The 23504-nt window shown below is 40.7% G+C and overlaps 1 protein-coding gene across 2 annotated transcripts in view; it reads right to left on the minus strand.

Annotated features, from left to right (window-relative positions):
• The window catches only part of LOC110443161 (arrestin domain-containing protein 17-like), a 28232-nt gene extending 5122 nt beyond the window's left edge, over nt 1-23110 (minus strand). Inside the window, exons 1-5 of one of the 2 annotated variants that reach the window (XM_021487201.1) lie at nt 22594-23110; nt 15158-15292; nt 10536-10783; nt 8045-8233; nt 1370-1546 (exon numbers count right to left, since the gene is read on the minus strand). In XM_021487201.1, coding sequence (XP_021342876.1) covers nt 1370-1546; nt 8045-8233; nt 10536-10783; nt 15158-15292; nt 22594-22708 — 864 coding nt within the window. In that variant the 5' untranslated portion in view covers nt 22709-23110. Of the gene's footprint in view, nt 1-1354; nt 1547-8044; nt 8234-10535; nt 10784-15157; nt 15293-22593 lie in introns of both variants that reach the window. The other variant, XM_021487200.1, reaches the window with a different exon arrangement.
• Nucleotides 23111-23504: the final 394 nt, after the last annotated feature.

Raw genomic sequence — 23504 nt, forward strand, 5'->3', positions numbered from 1 at the left:
ACTGATATGATAGCAAAATTGTTATCGCCTTATGACATACGGGGTCAATGATGTTCATTTCACAACAAAAATTAGATAATTTTTGAATAACTACACTGAAAGAATATATGTTTTTCTCATTATCAGTAATGAGCTTGACTGGTTGGGGACACCGGCAGCAATACACAACTACGGTATCAGAAGAAACCGATACGAAGATTAAAAAACATCTAAAGTATACGTCAGTCTTGGATTTCCTAATTAGCATAGGTTTGGCTCCGGGAAGAAGAGAACTACATATTATACTGATTAGAAAAGCGAGATAGGATAATATGCAATTCAATAATATTACAAAAACAGGTCTAACGGTGCATCATAAAACTGAAAAATCTCCAAGACAGACGCAAATGTCATGGAAAGAAAATCAATGTAGCCACTCTTAACATTAACTGTGTGCCTTGAGCGAAATACAAGGAATCGAGAACTTCAGAGCATCAATTTTCTCGCCGTACTGAGCCTTGTTGGATGATAATTAGTTGATGATGAGAGGGAAAAAAATGTCAACCGACATTTCCTTCTTACTTGCGTCACTGCTGCGAACTCTTTCAAATATAGCGGCTCGTTATATTCACAAGTGCAAAAAAAAAAACGTTTACTGTATTTAGTACCATAAATATCCTGCAATTTACTGTGTAGTGTTAGAATGTGGCTGTTAGCATCGTAATTTCCTGCTTTGTGACGAATATTAAAAACAGCACACTGACAATCACGAAAACATGCCCGAGCTGGAAGTTAATGTGGCGAAATGGAATAACACACACACTCCAACCTTGACAATGAATTGCTGCTTAGGTGCAAACTATGTTGTTGAACACTAAATCTGAAACTGTGAAATCCAATTAGGACTTGTTTGTGTGATTAACGTTTTCAAACTACGTGAAAACATCAAATTCAGTTAAATTAATTAGCCTAGTTCTGACCCCCCATCCTCCTCCCCTAAATCTCGTTCTTTCAGAAACTTCTGCGCCAGTGTTGACTCAGCCCTTCTGTTGATTTTAACGTCACTAAAAACAAGAGAACACTGGAGTGTCAACAAAAACAAACATAATATGAACACAGCAAAAGAATGTATATGGAGGCCTTGAATAAGACCAGGTGTTCAGGAAGGGTAAACTACATACAGAGACTTGTAAAGTTGTCCGTCCATTGTTGAATTTATCCTCTCGTTCAAGGGCGAAATGGGCGAAAAGATACCAGAAACAAACAAAAAATCCTTAAGCAGCGTATGTTAGCATGCAGGAAACTCTAAAAAAAGGAAAACCCCGTACAGTTGTTATTTAAACACTATATTGAATATCAATAAAAGTGTTACTACCTCGGCCGGACTTACCGCCACGCAGTACCGCAGGTCAAGCACCTTGCACATGTGTAGTCGCGAAGGGCAGAGCGAGGGCACGCGTAGCGGGTACTCTCGCCAGTGACGATGCTGCCCCGGCCTTAAGCTGTCACACACTTTTAAATCCTTTAGAAGCATGGTTCGCGTGTGTACCCCTCCGTAGGATATTATCTGTAATGCAAATTCATACAGTTAGTATTACTACACAAGCCTTTGCAATTAGATGATTCAGAGAAATAAAATCAGAGTTGAACGTTCGTTCTCTCTGCATGCAAGCTTAAGACTTTCGATTTTGCTAAACGGATTGGCCTCACAAACGCGGAATGGTTTCCCGACTACATTTGTGAAAGTCGTTTGCAAAAAGCGACCAAAAACGAAATGATAAAAACATAAACAAATATTATACAGAATTGGGGAATAAAATAACTAAAATTTCACAAGACACAATGGTTAACCCATAAGACTAAATATGCACAAAGCGTGCGAAATAGCAATTTTTGGAGGAGACTTGCATGATTATCATGCTGGATAAATCATTATGATAAAAGATCGCGGTGTTTCCTGCGAATACCTGTGTATACATAATATGTCAGACTACGTATGACAGTGTTTAGCGATCACATGTGAGGATATGACTCCACACAATTCGACCATTGAACAGTCGGGAGTAGATGGCACAGTATCGATTTTGCTCCCACTGAATATAACCCTATAGCATGTGCTCGCTTCCAACGACCGTCTATATCGGGGAGAGGGACGGCGTGGGCGGGGAGGAACAGGGAGGACAGGGGTCGGGGAGGAACAGAGAGGGCAGTGGTCGGGGAGGAACAGAGAGGGCAGTGGTCGGGGAGGAACAGAGAGGGCAGTGGTCGGGGAGGAACAGAGAGGGCAGTGGTCGGGGAGGAACAGAGAGGGCAGTGGTCGGGGAGGAACAGAGAGGGCAGTGGTCGGGGAGGAACAGAGAGGGCAGTGGTCGGGGAGGAACAGAGAGGGCAGTGGTCGGGGAGGAACAGAGAGGGCAGTGGTCGGGGAGGAACAGAGAGGGCAGTGGTCGGGGAGGAACAGAGAGGGCAGTGGTCGGGGAGGAACAGAGAGGGCAGTGGTCGGGGAGGAACAGAGAGGGCAGTGGTCGGGGAGGAACAGAGAGGGCAGTGGTCGGGGAGGAACAGAGAGGGCAGTGGTCGGGGAGGAACAGAGAGGGCAGTGGTCGGGGAGGAACAGAGAGGGCAGTGGTCGGGGAGGAACAGAGAGGGCAGTGGTCGGGGAGGAACAGAGAGGGCAGTGGTCGGGGAGGAACAGAGAGGGCAGTGGTCGGGGAGGAACAGAGAGGGCAGTGGTCGGGGAGGAACAGAGAGGGCAGTGGTCGGGGAGGAACAGAGAGGGCAGTGGTCGGGGAGGAACAGAGAGGGCAGTGGTCGGGGAGGAACAGAGAGGGCAGTGGTCGGGGAGGAACAGAGAGGGCAGTGGTCGGGGAGGAACAGAGAGGGCAGTGGTCGGGGAGGAACAGAGAGGGCAGTGGTCGGGGAGGAACAGAGAGGGCAGTGGTCGGGGAGGAACAGAGAGGGCAGTGGTCGGGGAGGAACAGAGAGGGCAGTGGTCGGGGAGGAACAGAGAGGGCAGTGGTCGGGGAGGAACAGAGAGGGCAGTGGTCGGGGAGGAACAGAGAGGGCAGTGGTCGGGGAGGAACAGAGAGGGCAGTGGTCGGGGAGGAACAGAGAGGGCAGTGGTCGGGGAGGAACAGAGAGGGCAGTGGTCGGGGAGGAACAGAGAGGGCAGTGGTCGGGGAGGAACAGAGAGGGCAGTGGTCGGGGAGGAACAGAGAGGGCAGTGGTCGGGGAGGAACAGAGAGGGCAGTGGTCGGGGAGGAACAGAGAGGGCAGTGGTCGGGGAGGAACAGAGAGGGCAGTGGTCGGGGAGGAACAGAGAGGGCAGTGGTCGGGGAGGAACAGAGAGGGCAGTGGTCGGGGAGGAACAGAGAGGGCAGTGGTCGGGGAGGAACAGAGAGGGCAGTGGTCGGGGAGGAACAGAGAGGGCAGTGGTCGGGGAGGAACAGAGAGGGCAGTGGTCGGGGAGGAACAGAGAGGGCAGTGGTCGGGGAGGAACAGAGAGGGCAGTGGTCGGGGAGGAACAGAGAGGGCAGTGGTCGGGGAGGAACAGAGAGGGCAGTGGTCGGGTAGGAACAGAGAGGGCAGTGGTCGGGGAGGAACAGGGAGGACAGTGGTCGGGGAGGAACAGAGAGGGCATTGGTCGGGGAGGAACAGGGAGGACAGTGGTCGGGGAGGAACAGAGAGGGCAGTGGTCGGGGAGGAACAGGGAGGACAGTGGTCGGGGAGGAACAGAGAGGGCATTGGTCGGGGAGGAACAGAGACGACAGTGGTCGGGTAAGGAATAAGAAAGGATATATTTGGGAGGGATAGAGATAATACGCGAGTTGAGATGAAGAGAAGACATCAGAAAGAGACGGAACGTGGAGGATATCTAAGTGGACGAGGAAGAGTTAGAAATAGAACGAGGCGAAAAAGGAGGTAGAGTGAAGAGAGTAGAAAAAAGGCAGAGATGTAACGAGAGTGAAATTGTAATGGGCTATAGGGTGTGAAATAAATAAGGGAACGAGGGCGGGATGAAGTCAGAGTGGAAAAGGTTGGGAAAGACTGGAAGAGGGTCGCGGTGAAGAGATTACAATTATGGAAAGAAAAGGGTCAGGGAATAAGCAAGGGGGATGAGAGCAAGGGACAGAGAAGGAATATATAACAGTATGTCAAGATAAATATTGGTCATGTTCAACTGCAAAAAATCCCCAATAAGTTCTCGAAGGAAGTAAGCACATGTAACTCTGCATTTTTTTTATTATATCTTACCAATATTGCTCCATGTAACAAGTATTGGTCACGTTTTGGAAATAATCAGGAGAAATCCCTAAAGCCAAGTTAGTATCAAACAACTAGATGTAACAAAAGGAGAATACTCACCTGTTTCAGTTAGAAAATGATGTGACAATTTTACTAGATACTCACTTGTTTCAGTAGGACAATGACGTGATCATTTTACTAGATATACTCACTTGTTTCATTTGGACAATGATGTGACAATTTTACTAGATATACTCCCTTGTTTCAGTTAGCCAATGATGGGACAATTTTACTAGATGTACTCACTTGTTTCAGTTAGACAATGATGTGACGATTTTACTAGATACTCACCTGTTTCAGTTAGACAATGATGTGACAATTTTACTAGATATACTCACCTGTTTCAGTTAGAAAATGATGTGACAATTTTACTAGATACTCACTTGTTGCAGTTGGACAATAATGTGACAATTTTACTAGATACTCACTTGTTTCAGTAGGACAATGACGTGATCATTTTACTAGATATACTCACTTGTTTCATTTGGACAATGATGTGACAATTTTACTAGATATACTCACTTGTTTCAGTTAGCCAATGATGGGACAATTTTACTAGATATACTCACTTGTTTCAGTTAGACAATGATGTGACAATTTTACTAGATATTCACTTGTTTCAGTTTGAAAATGATGTGACAATTTTACTAGATATACTCACTTGTTTCATTTGGACAATGATGTGACAATTTTACTAGATACTCACTTGTTGCAGTTAGAAAATGATGTGACAATTTTACTAGATTCTCACTTGTTTCAGTTGGACAATGATGTGACAATTTTACTAGATATACTCACTTGTTTCAGTTAGACAATGATGTGACGATTTTACTAGATACTCACTTGTTGCAGTTAGAAAATGATGTGACAATTTTACTAGATATACTCACTTGTTTTAGTTAGACAATGATGTGACAATTTTACTAGATTCTCACTTGTTTCAGTTGGACAATGATGTGACATTTTTTCGAGATACTCACTTGTTTCTGTTGGACAATGATGTGACATTTTTACGAGATACTCACTTGTTTCAGTTGGCCAATGACGTGATCATTTTACTAGATATACTTACTTGTTTCAGTAGGACAATGATGTGACAATTTTACTAGATATACTCACTTGTTTCAGTTAGACAATGATGTGACAATTTTACTAGATTCTCACTTGTTTCAGTTNCTTGTTTCAGTTAGACAATGATGTGACAATTTTACAAGATATACTCACTTGTTTCAGTAGGCCAATGATGTGACAATTTTACTAGATATACTCACTTGTTTCAGTTGGACAATGATGTGATAATTTTACTAGATATACTCACTTGTTTCAGTTAGACAATGATGTGACAATTTTACTAGATATACTCACTTGTTTCAGTTAGACAATGATGTGACAATTTTAGTAGATACGCGCCTGTTTCAGTTTGAAAATGATGTGACAATTTTAGTAGATACTCACTTGTTTCAGTTGGACAATGATGTGACAATTTTTCTAGATACTCACTTGTTTCATTTGGACAATGATGTGACATTTTTACGAGATACTCACGTGTTTCAGTTTGACAATGATGGGACATTTTTACGAGATACTCACTTGTTTCAGTTTGACAGCGATGTGACAATTTTACGATATACTCACTTGTTTCAGTAAGACAATGATGTGACATTTTTACGAGATACTCACTTGTTTCAGTTTGACAGCGATGTGACAATTTTACGATACACTCACTTGTTTCAGTAAGACAATGATGTGACATTTTTACGAGATACTCACGTGTTTCAGTTTGACAATGATGGGACATTTTTACGAGATACTCACTTGTTTCACTTTGACAATGATGGGACATTTTTACGAGATACTCACTTGTTTCACTTTGACAATGATGGGACATTTTTACGAGATACTCACTTGTTTCACTTTGACAATGATGGGACATTTTTACGAGATACTCACTTGTTTCACTTTGACAATGATGTGACATTTTTACGAGATACTCACGTGTTTCAGTTTGACAATGATGGGACATTTTTACGAGATACTCACTTGTTTCACTTTGACAATGATGTGACATTTTTACGAGATACTCACTTGTTTCAGTAGGACAATGATGTCTCAATTTTACTAGATGCTCACCTGTTTCAGTAAGACAATGATGTGACAATTTTTCTAGATACTCACTTGTTTCTGTTGGACAATGATGTGACATTTCTACGAGATACTCACTTGTTTCAGTTTGACAATGATGTGACAAATTTACTAGATATACCCTCTTGTTTTAGTTAGACAATGATGTGACATTTTTACGAGATACTCACGTGTTTCAGTTTGACAATGATGGGACATTTTTACGAGATACTCACTTGTTTCACTTTGACAATGATGTGACATTTTTACGAGATACTCACGTGTTTCAGTTTGACAATGATGGGACATTTTTACGAGATACTCACTTGTTTCAGTTTGACAATGATGGGACATTTTTACGAGATACTCACTTGTTTCAGTTTGACAATGATTGGACATTTTTACGAGATACTCACTTGTTTCAGTTTGACAATGATGTGAGAAATTTACTAGATATACTCACTTGTTTTAGTTAGACAATGATGTGACATTTTTACGAGATGCTCACTTGTTTCACTTTGACAATGATGTGACATTTTTAAGAGATACTCACTTGTTTCAGTTTGACAGCGATGTGACAATTTTACGATATACTCACTTGTTTCAGTAAGACAATGATGTGACATTTTTACGAGATACTCACGTGTTTCAGTTTGACAATGATGGGACATTTTTACTAGATACTCACTTGTTGCAGTTGGACAATAATGTGACAATTTTACTAGATACTCACTTGTTTCAGTTTGACAATGATGGGACATTTTTACGAGATACTCACTTGTTTCAGTTTGACAGCGATGTGACAATTTTACGATATACTCACTTGTTTCAGTAAGACAATGATGTGACATTTTTACGAGATACTCACCTGTTTCAGTAGGACAATGTTGTGACAATTTTAGTAGATACGCGCCTGTTTAAGTTGGACAATGATGTGACAATTTTAGTAGATACTCACTTGTTTCATTTGGACAATGATGTGACAATTTTAGTAGATACTCATTTGTTTCAGTTGGACAATGATGTGACAATTTTACTAGATATACTCACTTGTTTCATTTGGACAATGATGTGACAATTTTACTAGATATACTCACTTGTTTCAGTTAGCCAATGATGTGACAAATTTACTAGATATACTCATCTGTTTTAGTTAGACAATGATGTGACAATTTTACTAGATGCTCACCTGTTTCAGTAAGAAAATGATGTGACAATTTTTGTAGATACGCGCCTGCTTCAGTTCGACAATGCTGTGACAATTTTTCTAGATTCTCACTTGTTTCAGTTAGACAATGATGTGACATTTTTACGAGATACTCACTTGTTTCAGTTAGAAAATGATGTGACATTTTTACGAGATACTCACTTGTTTCAGTAGGACAATGATGTCTCAATTTCACTAGATGCTCACCTGTTTCAGTAAGACAATGATGTGACAATTTTAGTTGATACGCGCCTGTTTCAGTTCGACAATGATGTGACAATTTTTCTAGATTCTCACTTGTTTCAGTTAGACAATGATGTGACATTTTTACGAGATACTCACTTGTTTCAGTAGGACAATGATGTCTCAATTTTACTAGATGCTCACCTGTTTCAGTTAGACAATGATGTGACAATGTTACTAGATACTCACTTGTTTAAGTTGGAGGCTTACTGCGCCCGACTTGCGGATGGACAGATTGTGTACAGTGATTGCTGCCCTGAGTATCTCTCCGGGCACGTAGGCACGTTTAGGTAGCGAGATGGAGCAGGACACTCGTCCGGGTCGGCAACAGAACGTGTGGACTGACCGCTCCGAGTGGTCCTCTAATGGATGCTGTGTCTGTGGACGAAAGGTGAAACACAGACAAGGTCAGTTTATGGACAAATACCGAGAAGATCAATGGTAAAATTACAGGTTTAAATGGTAAAATATGAATTGATGAACTGTGGACATCAGGGAGGAGGTATCAACAAATGCAAACAAAAACAATAAAGGTCATTTAGAACAGAACCAAGAAAGTAACCCTGATTTGACATCGCCTCCTGCTCCGGAACCCAAAACATGATTTATAAATCACGCGAACACTTAATATCATACGTTATCCTAAAATGTGATATTTTGTTATATAAAATTTATATATGTTGGCGGCTGAATCGGAATACAACGGACTTATGAGGATACGTTGCCCAGTTATAGACCATGTGGTGTAAGTACATAGGAGACAGGAGTGACACGCTCAATGGCGCCATAAACGGCTTCATAAAGAGGATATTAAATAACACAGCTAAACAATATAAATTAAATTCATTGTTTCCTGCAGAAGCAATAGGTGCTTGACAACAAACGGCGTCCCCAAAATCATCTAGTCGCGCAGTATAGACACCTCTGTCTCGTACGGTAGCTTACTTATTGAATGAAACACCAAAGAGATAAGCTATCCGGTCAAAAGGTCGCAACTCTAACGGCGCGATGTACCTACGCGAAGGATATAAGTACACTATCTTTCAGCTATACCTTCTCTTAATTCAAAAACGACAAAAACTACGATAGAAGAACAAGAAAAATGATTTCAATGACACTAAAGTAGAACAAAGGCCAAAGACAAGTATAACAATTGATCAGAAACAAAGAAAAAAATAAAATAAAGGACAATAACTCGAATGCTTGCTCGGAAACAAAATTATTTTGTTTTTGCCTACGTGGAATTGTTAAATATACTTTCAAGATTGTTTTGGTATGTAAGCTTCCCCTTATAAGAAAAGTTAGGGAATGTCTGAAGGATTCCTCTTGCAAAAAAAATATGCGACGTATTCGGCATCCCTGGACACAATTAGGGAGGGGGAGGCATTTGACATTAGGCATGCTAAAATCATAAACAGCATTATCACAAATAAACAAAAATCGCTAAAAAAAAAATAAAAAAAAATCCCCGAAACTAAAACCATTTTTTTCTGCCAAATCTATAAAATCTATTATTGACTCCAAAGTCTATTACTATTTAAAAATCAAGGAGGCTATCCCCTCCATATCCCCGCTCATGACATGTCACTCACAACAAGACACAATTATAATTCATCACATAGCAGCATCATATCACTTCCTACAAGAGTTGGACACTACACCAAGGTTAGCGGGAAATCAGATCACGGATGAAAAACCCGGATCTTCTCGACCCCTGTGCAGTCGCTGGTCAAGAATGAAAGGCTTGATTTAATTTTAGGTTTTTATATTCTTTACAACAGCTAAGATCCTCAGACGGTATTCACATATTATTGGGTCATTCGAATATACCATTTCACAGAAATATCGCAAACAAAACTTGGTAGCATGAACCCAGGCTTGGTACATTATTCTGAAAACGGGTTGACCAGATATTCCTATTTAACACAACTGTATAGGATAAAGTGCATATAAGGTCCGTAGTGTTGAGTCCAGTAGATAAATAGTTACATAGTGTCCACAGGTAATACAGGACAAAAGAATAAAGTAGATAGCTGTTTGTATCCTCATTGTCCACGAGACGAGAGCAAGAATCAAGCACATTCAACCCATGTCACTTGCATACAATATTTAATTAGAGTGATTCTGCAAGAAAAAAGTTCGATATGTAGCAATAAAGCTTACTTCTGTGTAGAAACGGAACATTGGTAAATGTAAAAGACGATCACATGAAGGTTGGTTTTCAGATCTACAGAAAAATTTTAATTTGTCCTGGCTTGGTGAAAAAGTCCATTAACTTGTGTTACTACAAAATGTCACACCAAACCGTGTGGAGTCGAGATCCTGGTACCATGATACAATCGTCTGAACACCAGGTTATATCCCCACTGGTTTCCGATAATACACGTTCAGACATTTAGAACCCACCCACGTGGCATCATTAATGCCTATATAAACTACAAATAGGGATCTATATGTATAAATGTACAAACCGACAGCAATGGACAAGCACACTGGTAATATAGCGAAAGGATTACATAATTATACCTAAATATACTCCATGCAGATGTGAGTTCCAGTTTCGATCATAATTCAATTACATATTCCACCATTCGGCTTTTTCTTTGAATTGATTCATTTAAGAGAAACAGCTTAGCCTAAAAATGTTAAATTGTGTAGTGGAATATGGCTGAAAGCCTACCGAATTAGCAGACGACAAGTCACATGGTTCCTTTTTCGGATCGTAGTCTCGCAGCACGTTAATGATGCGCTGCGTTGATATACATTCTCCATTGTATCGGATGATGATTCCTTGGACATTGTAACGCACGTGAGCATCAGGGCCTTCGAAGGAACATGGTACGCCCTCTGGTACCTTATACTGGAACGGAAACATATGGCGCCCTCTCTGTAGCACTTCTCTGCCTTCCCATCGACTTTGAGCGTTAACTGAAACACACCACAATTAAACATAAATTGTTTCTTGTGTTGATGTACATACACAAACATTTCCTCAACGTTTGTCATCTCGTAGTACATCCATTATCAACTAAAGTATCAAATGTTTTCTTCTATTCTGTTCTTACATTTGTGATGATAGCAATGTACGTGTTGCACCTTGATGCTATTCTTTACAATTGTGTGTAATGTTATTCACAATCTGTTCGCTTTATAAACCTGCCTGATTGAAATCTAGATTTAAGTTCTCACATCTCTTCCAATATTGTTTTATTTGTATGCCACTATCAATCCAAAGAGTGTTGTATACAAACCACGTCAATATTCTATGTTTCCAAATACGCTATGTAGGCTTCAAAACGCTGAACAATTCAAACAAAATGTTCATGGCATAGCTATCGAAAAATAGAGCGAGCAGTATACGTACTCTAGTGTACTGAACAACGTTGACATACATATATATATATATATAAACGTATATGAAGCATATAATAGAAATTATGAGGAACCAGCTGAACCCAGAAGTGACGTTGTATATAAGAAAATAAATGTAAGAGATTCTATTTTGCAAGGAAGTTTGTGACATTTGTGCGTGATGTGGTGTAGGACGGATACGGATATGATGTACAGTGTATGTATTGCCACAATAAAGGACATTTGTGTTTGAGAGCGACCCTTAACGGTAATACAAAACACACATATAATGATCTGCATACTGCTGATATCGCTACCGTCACTTTGAATCGAACGCAACCCTCGTTTTCCAGTATGATACACTTCCTGTTCTGTGGAGCGATCATTATTTGCGGTTGATACAGTATACGTCACGGATTAATTGACTAAGTGGACGGACGCCGCGTGATATAACAAAGGACGTACATGGTTTACGAATAGCCGTGAATATCGATGGCTTTTCCCCCCACTATCATGCAGTAATTGAAACGTCAAACAGGAGCGTTTCTCCAGGGTAATAGATGTTTCTTTTTTCAGTTTGTACTGACAGTCAGTTATAAACCAAATATCAATTTACTGTTCAGTGTGAATTATTAATTCAATATACATGCACGTAACACATTTCTGGTGATTTTTTGTTTACATGTAATACGTCACACGTGGACACAGGCTAGACTTTGTGTAAAGAAATACTCGTTATCTGAAAATTAAAACACTACAAGAACAAATCGTGTAGGGTTAGACCGAAAAAAGCGTGAATGTTCAAACGCTTAGGATAAGGTGTTATACTAATATTACTAAAATAAAATCGGATACGACTAGGTATCGATCTCCCTCTAGTTGAAAACAAGGCCATGTGACATGCTAGATAACAGAAACAAAACCTGATTTCCTAGTTACATGGTTAAACAGTGAACTATGTGGATTATGCAATGAAACACCACAAATATCGTATACTATCCCATCAGAAAACAATATTTTCAAGATAAAACTGGCATCCAATATTATGTAATTGAAGATAGTTTGGTCGTTCATATTAACATTCCAAACAGCAATTGAAGGTGGCTTGGAGGCTCATATTAACAATGTAGGAAACAGACCTATATCGCCTACCTGGATATTTTTGTAATCACGAAAAAAGCCTATATTTCCCAAGTTTGGCTCCGCCTTTCACCAACACTTCCTTTGTATAACATTTGTTTCCTTGGTCTAAATGTGCGTTAGAGTTAATTTTGTTGGAATTTGATCAACTGTTCTGGAGGAGCTGGCTTAGAAATACATAGACACCCCGCTTCGGGTCCAGCATCCAGGGGAGCTTCCTATTTCTGTACACAAGTATTTATTCCCGGCTCAAAGGGACCAATGTTCTTTCGTTTGAAATATGGATTAGATCTTTATATATGTGTATATGGTTTAAGAGGGGATTTCAACTGTTTCCATGTTATGATTCATGGACTTATTCTCCAGGGCGAGTCCATACCCCTGAGCTAATCCTGATAGCGTGATTGAGTTGTCTCTACATGCTCATCAAGCACACATTTGGTTATTTTGTACATGGTGGGGTATCATCCGTTTCCATGTTATTTCCATGTTATTGTCTTGGGACTAAGTCACAAATGACAGGGCCAGGCCCTCAGAGCAAATACTTGTAGCATGGCTAAGCTATCTCTTTAGGCCCACCAATGGTATATAGAGGTTCCCAAACGAGTGATGGTTGGTTGTCATGTTTATCTAGCTCGAGTTAGTTAATCTTTAAATTGTATAAAGACATGAGGTTTACCGAGTGTCTTTCACAATTTGAAAATTAACTAACGAGCGTTAGATAAACGTGATAACTAATCATCACGAGTTTTGGGACCTGTTTCTCCCATAGCGTTCGTATTTGTTCTCAAAAGAACCCACATGTTTCCCTTGGAAAATACATCATGTATGTTTCCGACGGGGAAAACTATTGCCACGGAGCATGCATCATAATGGAAAATGACATTGAAAAGCAGTGTTTCATGCCGTCATAAATCAAAGATTGACCAATGAAATCACGTCAATGAGTTAGGGGTGAGGTTAAATCATTTTAGCATGAGTTAATTTGTCTTTTCATATCTAGAAATAATTTTTTGGTCATAGGTAGAAGACCTCAACTATTGTCAGGTTAGACCTAAGCAATTCTTCCCTAGGGGCCGGGAGAACACCTTGCACAAAGTGTTTTAATGATTTACCTCTATTTCATATGCCGAACTCCGTCCATATGCCCCCAAGAGGCCGCACACATATTCCATGTCAAATTAAGTTAAATACCTTTCACTCGTGCGGAAGAATAAGGATTTTAGAGATTCAAATCCATTTCTCCTATTTTGTCTCGCGCCTCTATTTTAAAGAATGCTACAACCCTTCATTTATACAAAGATGAGAAACATGGCCAAAAAACCGTTCCAATTGGTTCAAGGACGTTCCGGATTGGATCTGGTTTTAATCCCTTCCTTGGTCTGTATGAATTAAGATGAATCCTAAAGATTTAGCAATATTTTTCTTATTTAGCCCAACCTCTCTGTCTCGAGATTGTGCAGTGATCTTTGCCATGATTCGGTAATATCCCTTTCGTTCGTACAGAAGGAGAAGCATTTTGATGATTTACACCTATAGCTGCTACTTAGCCTTCTCATCTGTCCTAAGGTTTGCGCCTATGCGGTGGCGCGGCGTCCGTCGTTACTACTTCAACTTTGTTTCCATTAAAACTCTACTAGTTCGCTTTTATTAATTTTGACTAAATTTGGTCTGGAACAATGCTTGACACTCGATGCTGAGGATGCAGTCACGTTCCTTCAATCCATGAGCAAAAACTATCATTCATGTTTGCGGGGTCGCTTAGGTTTTCAAGAACAGACTTTGCTTTTAACGTTGTCGTTAGGGTTTTAACATTAACAACAGTCAATGAAGGTAGCAAGGTCGCTCAAGATACAAGAAACTTTATTTAACGTCGAGAGATAATCACATAAATTAATAAAAAGCAGTAAAAATTATCACAGAAAAATAAAAAATATAAACAGTCTTTAAGGAAAGCAAGGTCGCTCTCTTAGCTTTTCATATTAGTATTCAAATGAGTCGCTTAGCTGGATAATTTTAGTTTTTCACAAAAGTCAATAACCAGGCAGGTGGAAACCAGAGTATATGCATAAATAACCTAAAGAAAAAGTAATCACAATGCTGTTCTGTATAGTTTTCTATATCGACAACTTGGGAATGATAAAATATGACCACCGGTATTCTAAGCAGGTTCAAAGAATATCACTGCATTCTGATTACGATAGTTTAGCTTGTCTAAGCGGTGAATCGGAATAGTTTAAACGGGAGCTGTCAGATGTGTATACATGGGAGGATAAAAATCGTTAACAACAACGATAAAAATCTAAATTCGATCTTGATCATTGTATTGGAATAATCTGTACCATTCACAGACACAAGGTTAGACGGGTCAGACAAGTGCAACAGCGTTCAACCCCCAGTTAGACGTAGCCAGCACCTATAATTGTTTTATTTGATCATCGAGCTGCAGCTGACGTCTGCCGCACAAAGGCCCTAGACTCACATCTACCAATTTACTGTTGTTCAAATATACATTAGTTGCCATATTCAGATGCTGGACCTGCCAATAACAAATAGCTGGCCTAGAAGTTCATTGTGTTACGCTACCGTTTGGTTCCCACGGCATATCGATGTTTCATAAAGAAACGTGTGATTTTAAAGTTGACTCGTTATAATCGCCATGCGATTCATCGAACGTTGAAGAAAAATTACGCAGTAAATATCATTTCTTTTTCATATTTAGAGGTAAAACGCGCGGAATTTTCCTTATGGACAAACATCTTAATAGAAGTCGAAAGTTTTATTTTGGCCAGAATCGAATTTGTGAATTACCTTTTCCCCACAGACAAAACCTATCGTCGAAGTAGATTTCTTCCTTCTCGTGCTCAATGTCTGTCCGATGAGTACCGCTCTGGACCGTCTCGCTCCACTTCGCACGCGCTGCTCCACGGAAACGGACCTCCACACCTAACAACAGAACAATTCAAACATTCAAACGCAAAACATTATTTTGCCTGTAACTGTTACTTGGTCGAAACAATGCTATTGAACTTCCTCTGAAAGAACAATCATTTAAAACTCAATGACAACAATACAGGTGGGGATTGAGGAAACCTTGTACCTACTGTTACTCACAGCAAGCTATAAAAGGTAACTACATATAATGTGGGAACCCCCTGCAAAGACATCAATATATCATCTCCAGTACACACGCATACATTACACACACGGAGGGACGCACGTAAATGACCTCAGGTGTTAATGAGACGCTAATCATGATAAAACTCAAAATAGAGCATATAGCTCAATGATAAGCTATACAAATGAATCAAAATATGCTTGAAAGTTGTGCTAAACCAATGTTTGTACTTGGTAATTGAAACTTCTCTGTCCCAGTTCCACCTGCTTGTTATATTGGTACATATATTTAGATTCATGTTTAATGTATACTCTTTCAGAACTACACGATATTATCACGGGAAAACGCACGCGACTCAGGTGGTTATAGGCTACCCTGGAGCAAACCTCACATGGCGCGTTGATCGCCCATCACAGGTAAATCAGTGCAGCATCCCCATTATCATGTAAGCATACCTTTGGTCATTGTAAGAGTTTCTGTACTAAAACATTGCTAAAGTAGACGCCTCTGCAATGAAGCGTAGGTCACGATTGCAAATCGTACATTCGTATTGATGATAGCCTATCACAGCCGTGATACAATGTAGCACCTATGTGGCTTAACTCAATCATTTAACACATCCAGGGTATTAACTAAAGCATGTAGACCATTCCTGTGTTTAACATCGGTCGTGGATATATATCAGCCATGTAAGTGCATCAAGGGTCATACCTTAGTCATATTTTCACATCCGGGGTAACAAATAAGTCATGTTAGTACTTCCGGGTTATACGGCGGCCATTTTAGCACCTCCGGATCGTACCTCGCTCACGTTAGCATATATGGGTCATATGTCAGTCATGTTAATACGTCGGGGTTAAACCTCGGTCGTGTTAGTACACGAGGGCTGTACTTTGACCATTACAAGATCAAACCTCGGTAATGTTAACGCATATGTGTTTATAAGCCAGCCATGTTAACACACCTGATATGATTAATCAGGCATATCTTGGTCATGTTATAAAACATGTAGCAAATCTAGGATGATACCTCGGCCATTTTGAAAATCTAAGGCAAAAGCTCAGCTGTGCTAGTACTGCCGGATACATCAGTATTTTCTTAAATATATGCACAAAAAATACCTTATCTGTGTTATTTCCTAAATATGTGACGATGTTACTAGTGATCTGTGTAAAATTCGTGTCATCTTTCTAATTTACGCAGTTTCCATTGCGTTGATTAGCCCTCTGTGAATTGTTTAGTATAATGTAATTAATGGTTATGTGAAGCCGTGTGACAAATCACAGTAGCAGCTGTGGTGCGGATCAAAATGACGTCACTTGTGTATCTCTCGAAAAGATTATTGATTCTTAGGCTCATTACCGTACGCTATTTTTCTGGACAACATACTTAGTGATCCTTCCAATCTCCGACATATTTCTTAGTGCTTATTGTCACCTCGTGATCGACCAGGACACTCACGTTATGTTTATTGGTTAACTGTGTCTGGCCCAGGGTGAAGGTCACTGCACTGCCCCAGAGTAGTTGATGGGGGCACTGTACTGTCACAGAAAAGATTACTAGGGACGTCTCAGAAAAAGTTTGGAGGAACAATGGGTAATGTCTGACTAAATAACGACAGACATTCGACTTTCTCAGGTGACGACGACCAAGGTGTCAGGGACATTTAATTAGCATTCATATAGTAAGTGTTACCGAACTGTCTCGGAGTAAATACCAAGAGACACTGGACTGTCTTGGAAAAAGTAACAAGTGACACTGGACTGTCTCGGAGTAAGTAACAGGTGACACTGGACTGTATCGGAGTAAGTAACAAGGGACACCGGACTGTCTCGGAGTAAGTAACAGGTGACACCGGACTGTCTCGGAGTAAGTAACAAGTGACACTGGACTGTCTTGGAAAAAGTAACAAGTGACACTGGACTGTCTCGGAGTAAGTAACAGGTGACATCGGACTGTCTCGGAGTAAGTAACAAGTGACACCGGACTGTCTTGGAGTAAGTAACAAGGGACACCGGACTGTCTCGGAATAAGTGACAAGTGACACAGTCTCGGAATAAGTGACAAGTGACACTGTCTCGGAGTAAGTGACAAGCTTAAGTGACACTAGACTGTCTTAGAATAAGTAAAACCGGACACTGGACTGTCTCGGAATAAGTAAAACCGGACACTGGACTGTCTCGGAATAAATAAAACCGGACACTGGACTGTCTTGGAATAAGAAACAGGGGACACCGGACTGTCTCGGAGTAAGTAATAAGTGACACTGGACTGTCTCGGAGTAAATAACAGTGACACTGGACTTATTTAGACTAGATTATGTGAGGGACACTCTTTTCAAACTGTGTGACGATGGACAAACGACACCGGAATGGGCGGCTTCAGACTAAGCGACGAGGACTACTTAATTAGTTCCCCTAAGCGACCAATAACATGTAGGGCTGCCTTGGTCTAGATGATGGGGGCTTTGCACTTTCATAGATGAGTTGATGCCAGCACATTGGAATCGACTGTCTCGGACACAAAGAGATGAGGAACAATGTGTTGTGTCATATTGCAAGACAACCGACAGTCGGCTGTCTTAGAATAGGTTCTGAGGGAAAATGAAATTTTACAGACAATTTCGTGAAAGGCATTCTACAACGTCAGACTAAATATCAGAGGACAATGAGCTGTCTCCGACTTGTTTGACTGTTTAAGACTAGGTTGTGAGGGCACTGGGTCGGTTAGGACAAGGTGACGAAGTAGACTTGACTCTCACAAACCTGGATACGTGTATCAAGAGCGTAACCCAGGGATTTCGAGAAAGGACTCTCACAGACAATGGGTCCGTGACAAGGTTGACATCCGACTTTCCCAGACTTGTTGTCAAAAATACGACACTCGACTCTTTCAGACTTGTTGACAAGAATACGGTATTTGACTCGGTGACGATCGAGGGACAACACCCAACTGCATCTTGCTTGAGAACGAAGAACACTGGACACTCACAAACAGTGAAGATATCGTGACATTTAACACAACCATGTATGATATTTATCTGAACTGAAGAGCCTACCACAATCCGAGAACATCCTGCATTTGGTCATTGAGAAGCCCATTGTCGACAACACAACCTGCTTGATAGTCCTTATCACGACCTTAGATCATCACTGATCTTCTAGCTTCTTCTAATGATATCGCCGTGGTTATGTATCGAGGACACTGATTGGTGGGTTCTGCTCCGTCTGTGGTGGCATACTTCTATATCATCTCGCGGTGTTCACGCTCATCATAGGTGATGCGAGGAAGATAAACGTTAAAAAATCCATAGTTGACTTGATTAATAACAAGTCGGTGACCCATTCAGTAAATCTGCCATATAAAGTGAATAAACTGTAGAGATCAGGAAAACGTCAACTTGTTCAACAAATGACTTGCATGGAATTATTAATACTTCCAATACAGAAACTATATTTATAATAAATGACTGAAAATGACATTTCTAATATCATATGTTAACTCTTCAATAATGCAAAACATTTGCTTGATCATTCCCGACAGTTTGTTGCAAATTTGTGATGAAAATTCAGGTGTTTTGGCTTCTGTACATGTAGTTGCTTATCAGAAAACGTTATTCTTCCATATAAGGTCGTATTATATATGCGGATAAAGTGTCTAAATCACCAAGGTTACTGTGTATGTCCGTCACGGCGATCGACCGACTTTCAATAAAGTCTTCGTATAATCACATGACATATTGTCTTCAAAAGACATAGTAAAGCTGGACCAAATTATCTTTCACCGCTGACATTTCACATGACATTTTCACTTCCGGTCTTCTTCTCGTATGAATATCAAGAATATAAATAATTTACATTCACCAATGCTGACTGAATTATCAAGATAGGAGTATTAGTTTTGCTACATGGCTGTTTATTTTTGTACTGATCAAACGGATGTATTTGTGTCGATGGTCTGTCTGTAACACTAGGACAACTGACAGATTTCCTCTTTCAGTGATGAATGACAGTCACGAGCATCTAGGCTTTACCGGTCTCGTTATTGACCAGTTCGGCTTAATATATTGACACGCTTGTCGCTACCTTCATCCATTGCGCTTTACGGAGGTGCGAAACTGACCACAGCGTGTCACCACAACGAATTATTTATAGATATATCAGCTCATATCACGTGGTGTATTTTTTTCATCACTACTTCCGCTTTTACACGGCTGCCTGTGTAATATTAATTATCCTCGTTTACAATCAATGAGAGAAAACACAATCTCTTCCGCGTAATCACAGACGCTGAGTGATAAACAAGACCCGAGTGTGAGATGGTAATACACGCCATACATCCTGATCTGACGGGAAGCACATGTGATGTGCACAACCCGTGTGTACGGTGCAGAGCCCCGGGTCACATCTTGTACCACACCTGTATTAAACAGAGCACTTGCTCGTGCACTGTTCTTAGTCTTATTTGACACTTCGTTCATATATTGGCCCTGTGTTGCCGTACAAGAGTCACAGACAACGTAATATACCACACCTGTATCATTCCGGCAACGCATGTGTACCATGTCTTAGGTTTTTATCTCACATCTGTATTATACTGACCAAATGTACCGTACAAGCACCACACCAGTGTCGTGCAGACCATTGTGAACTTTGGGTCACGTCTTACACCACATGTGCCTGATCTAACACTAGCCTTGCATGCTGCTTTGTCAAACGCATGTATCATGCAACCAATGTATGTGTGATCCTACACGAGCCGTCGGTCACATCCTACAACACACCAGTTTACCATATAGCCAATATATGACCTTACAGGAGCCTCGGTTCAAACCCTGCAACACAACTGTATCATACAGTCCATATTTGACCTTACACAGGCCTTAGGTCACAAATATTGTCTCCCAACTGTATCATCCAGCCCATATGTGACCTTACACAACCCTTGGATCTCACCTTGCCACACACCTGTATGATAAAGATCATGTGTGACCTTAAAATAATCTTTATTCATGCCTTACAAGACGTTCACATCAAAAAGCCCGCAAGTGATCCGACACGAATCTTTGTTCATGTTTTGCAACACATTCATATCCTTAAGCCCGCATGCAACCTGACACGAACTTCAGTCAATCCCACACTTATATAATACAGCTAACGTGTTTCCATACACAAGACCAGAGCTAATAGCTCATGTGTTATCATACACAAATCAAGAGTCACAGTCTACCCCACAATCATATAATACAGCTCACGTGTTATCATACAAAGGTCCAGAGACACAGTCTACCCCACACTTATATAATACAGCTCATGTGTTAAAATACGCAAGTCCAGTTACACAATCTACCCCACACTTATATATATAATACAGCTCACGTGTTATCATACAAAAGTTCAAAGACACAGTCTACCCCACACTTATATATATAATACAGCTCATGTGTTACCATACACAAGCAGAGACACAGTCTGTCCCACACTTATATATATATATAATACAGCTCATGTGTTACCATACACAAGCACAGAGCCACAGACTGCCCCACACTTATATATATAATACAGCTCATGTGTTATCATACACAAGCACAGAGCCACAGTCTGCCCCACACTCATATATATAACACAGCTCATGTGTTACCATACACAAGCACAGAGCCACAGTCTGCCCCACACTCATATATATATAACACAGCTCATGTGTTACCATACACAAGTCCAGAGTCAGAGTCTACCCCACACGTAACCATACACAAGCACAGAGCCACAATCTGCCCCACACTCATATATATAATACAGCTCATGTGTTACCATACACAAGTCCTGAGTCAGAGTCTACCCCACACTTATATATATAATACAGCTCACGTGTTACCATACACAAGCACAGAGTCACAGTATACCCCACACTTATATATATAATACAGCTCACGTGTTACCATACACAAGCCCATAGCCACAGTCTGTCCCACACTTATATAATACAGCTCACGTGTTATCAAACACAAGCACAGAGTCACAGTCTACCCCACACTTATATATATAATACAGCTCACGTGTTACCATACACAAGTCCAGAGCCACAGTCTGTCCCACACTTATATAATACAGCTCACGTGTTATCAAACACAAGCACAGAGTCACAGTCTACCCCACACTTATATATATAATACAGCTCACGTGTTACCATACATAAGCACAGAGACACAGTCTACCCCACTCTTATATATATAATACAGCTCACGTGTTACCATACACAAGTCCAGAGTCTACCCAACACTTATATAATACACCTCATGTGTTACCATACACAAGCACATATCCACCTTTTACCCACACTTGAATTTGTATGCAATAAAGCTCATATGTTAAATGTATCATACACAAGCCCCTCCTCACGTACCCTCTCCACACGCATGTATTACATTGTAATATTGACATGTTTTACCATACATGAGCACCAGACGCTGTCATCGCAAATGTATTGACTACGTATTATTACACACAAGTCCCAAGCTACACTCGATCCCACACTTACATCATACAGCTCACGTGTTACCATACACAAGTCCCGAGTCACGCCCTACCCCACGTTTGTATCCTATGGACCACGTGTTATCAATCCGAACCTCGTGCCACATTCTACTCCACACGCGTGTGATGAAACCGTGTTATCATACATGTAGCCCATATTACACCCTACCGCATTCACCTGTACCACATACAACCCACGTGCACGTGTCACCTCTTACACAGCCTTCGGGCAACGGTACCGGTCTTTCCGATACCAGCATGTTAAACAGTTGCCATACACGCTGATTATGCTATACCGCATTTACTTGTTAAACAATAATTTAACATCGTATTTAGTACAAAAGTTTCAGCGTATACATTGTATAGAATGAATTGTACTGTATTGATTGAATTGTTTTGTTTGACGGCCCATTGATAGTTGGGGTCATTTAAAGTATTGATTGGAGGAACACTAAATGTATACAACTTGTATCAATTAAACATTTTAAGGTTCTTTCACGATACACTGCATCTTAAATGAGTATATTAACATGTCTGTATTGAATACACTAGCCACACGGCTCTATGAGCTGATACCCCCTTATATTGCTTACCTGCTATAATGACGGGCAAACCGATGTGTAGGACCAGTGACCCCTTGACCCTCTGGCCGGAGATATATACCTGGTTGTCCCCTTCGAGATGCAGATCTATAGAGGTAACAGCCATGATTGCCACGGTTCATGTGTCTAGGTTCTCAAACATATTTTGTCCCCACAAAAAGCACACTCAAGGCACAATACAAGCACCGTGCAGACAACACCCTTCCACATGACCCCGTGAATGGTCACCATAGAAACGCGAAATGGCAATGACAGTAAGGCAGACTGCTTTTTGTTCACATCCACAGAGCATCAAAGGCACAATAAATATTTCCAATATCGAAAGCAAATTTTCGTTTTCGTTGTGTTGCAGCTTATCGCCATTACTGGAATGGCTGCCTTGCTGCCTCACTCAGCACACCGCTAGCCAAGTGCGCCCGATCAATAAGGCCATGGCTTCCCCTTGTAGTACCCACTGTATCTGTTGCAGGATTCCTCGAGCTTCAGTCACCAGTAGGCATACAAACATTTTATATATGAGTCTGTCTACATGGATTTAATTGTAGCCATCCTACCTTTGTCTGACTATAGTGCGAACGATATTATTTGATGTCGTTACGATCCGAGATGAGAGGCCTGATCGCTAGATAGAACACACGGTGTCACTACTGATCTATACCCAATGGTAATCGGCTAAACCCAAGAGATGTGAAGAGTATTTTTAGCAAGAAAAATGAAATATATATCACGATTGTGAAAAGTTGCTGTTGTTAAGACTGACACGGGAGATTAAGGAGGGATTGAACAGGAGGACATGAACACACGTGTAGACGTAAAACTGTCGATTAAAGTATTGCTGAATTCGTGAAATTTAATCTGGATGGAGAAGTGTTGGAATTGGAAAACTGCACCAAGACGGGATC

The sequence above is a fragment of the Mizuhopecten yessoensis genome, unplaced genomic scaffold (assembly GCF_002113885.1).
Source record: "Mizuhopecten yessoensis strain PY_sf001 unplaced genomic scaffold, ASM211388v2 scaffold716329, whole genome shotgun sequence".
In the NCBI taxonomy this organism is placed as follows: Eukaryota; Metazoa; Mollusca; class Bivalvia; order Pectinida; family Pectinidae; genus Mizuhopecten; species Mizuhopecten yessoensis.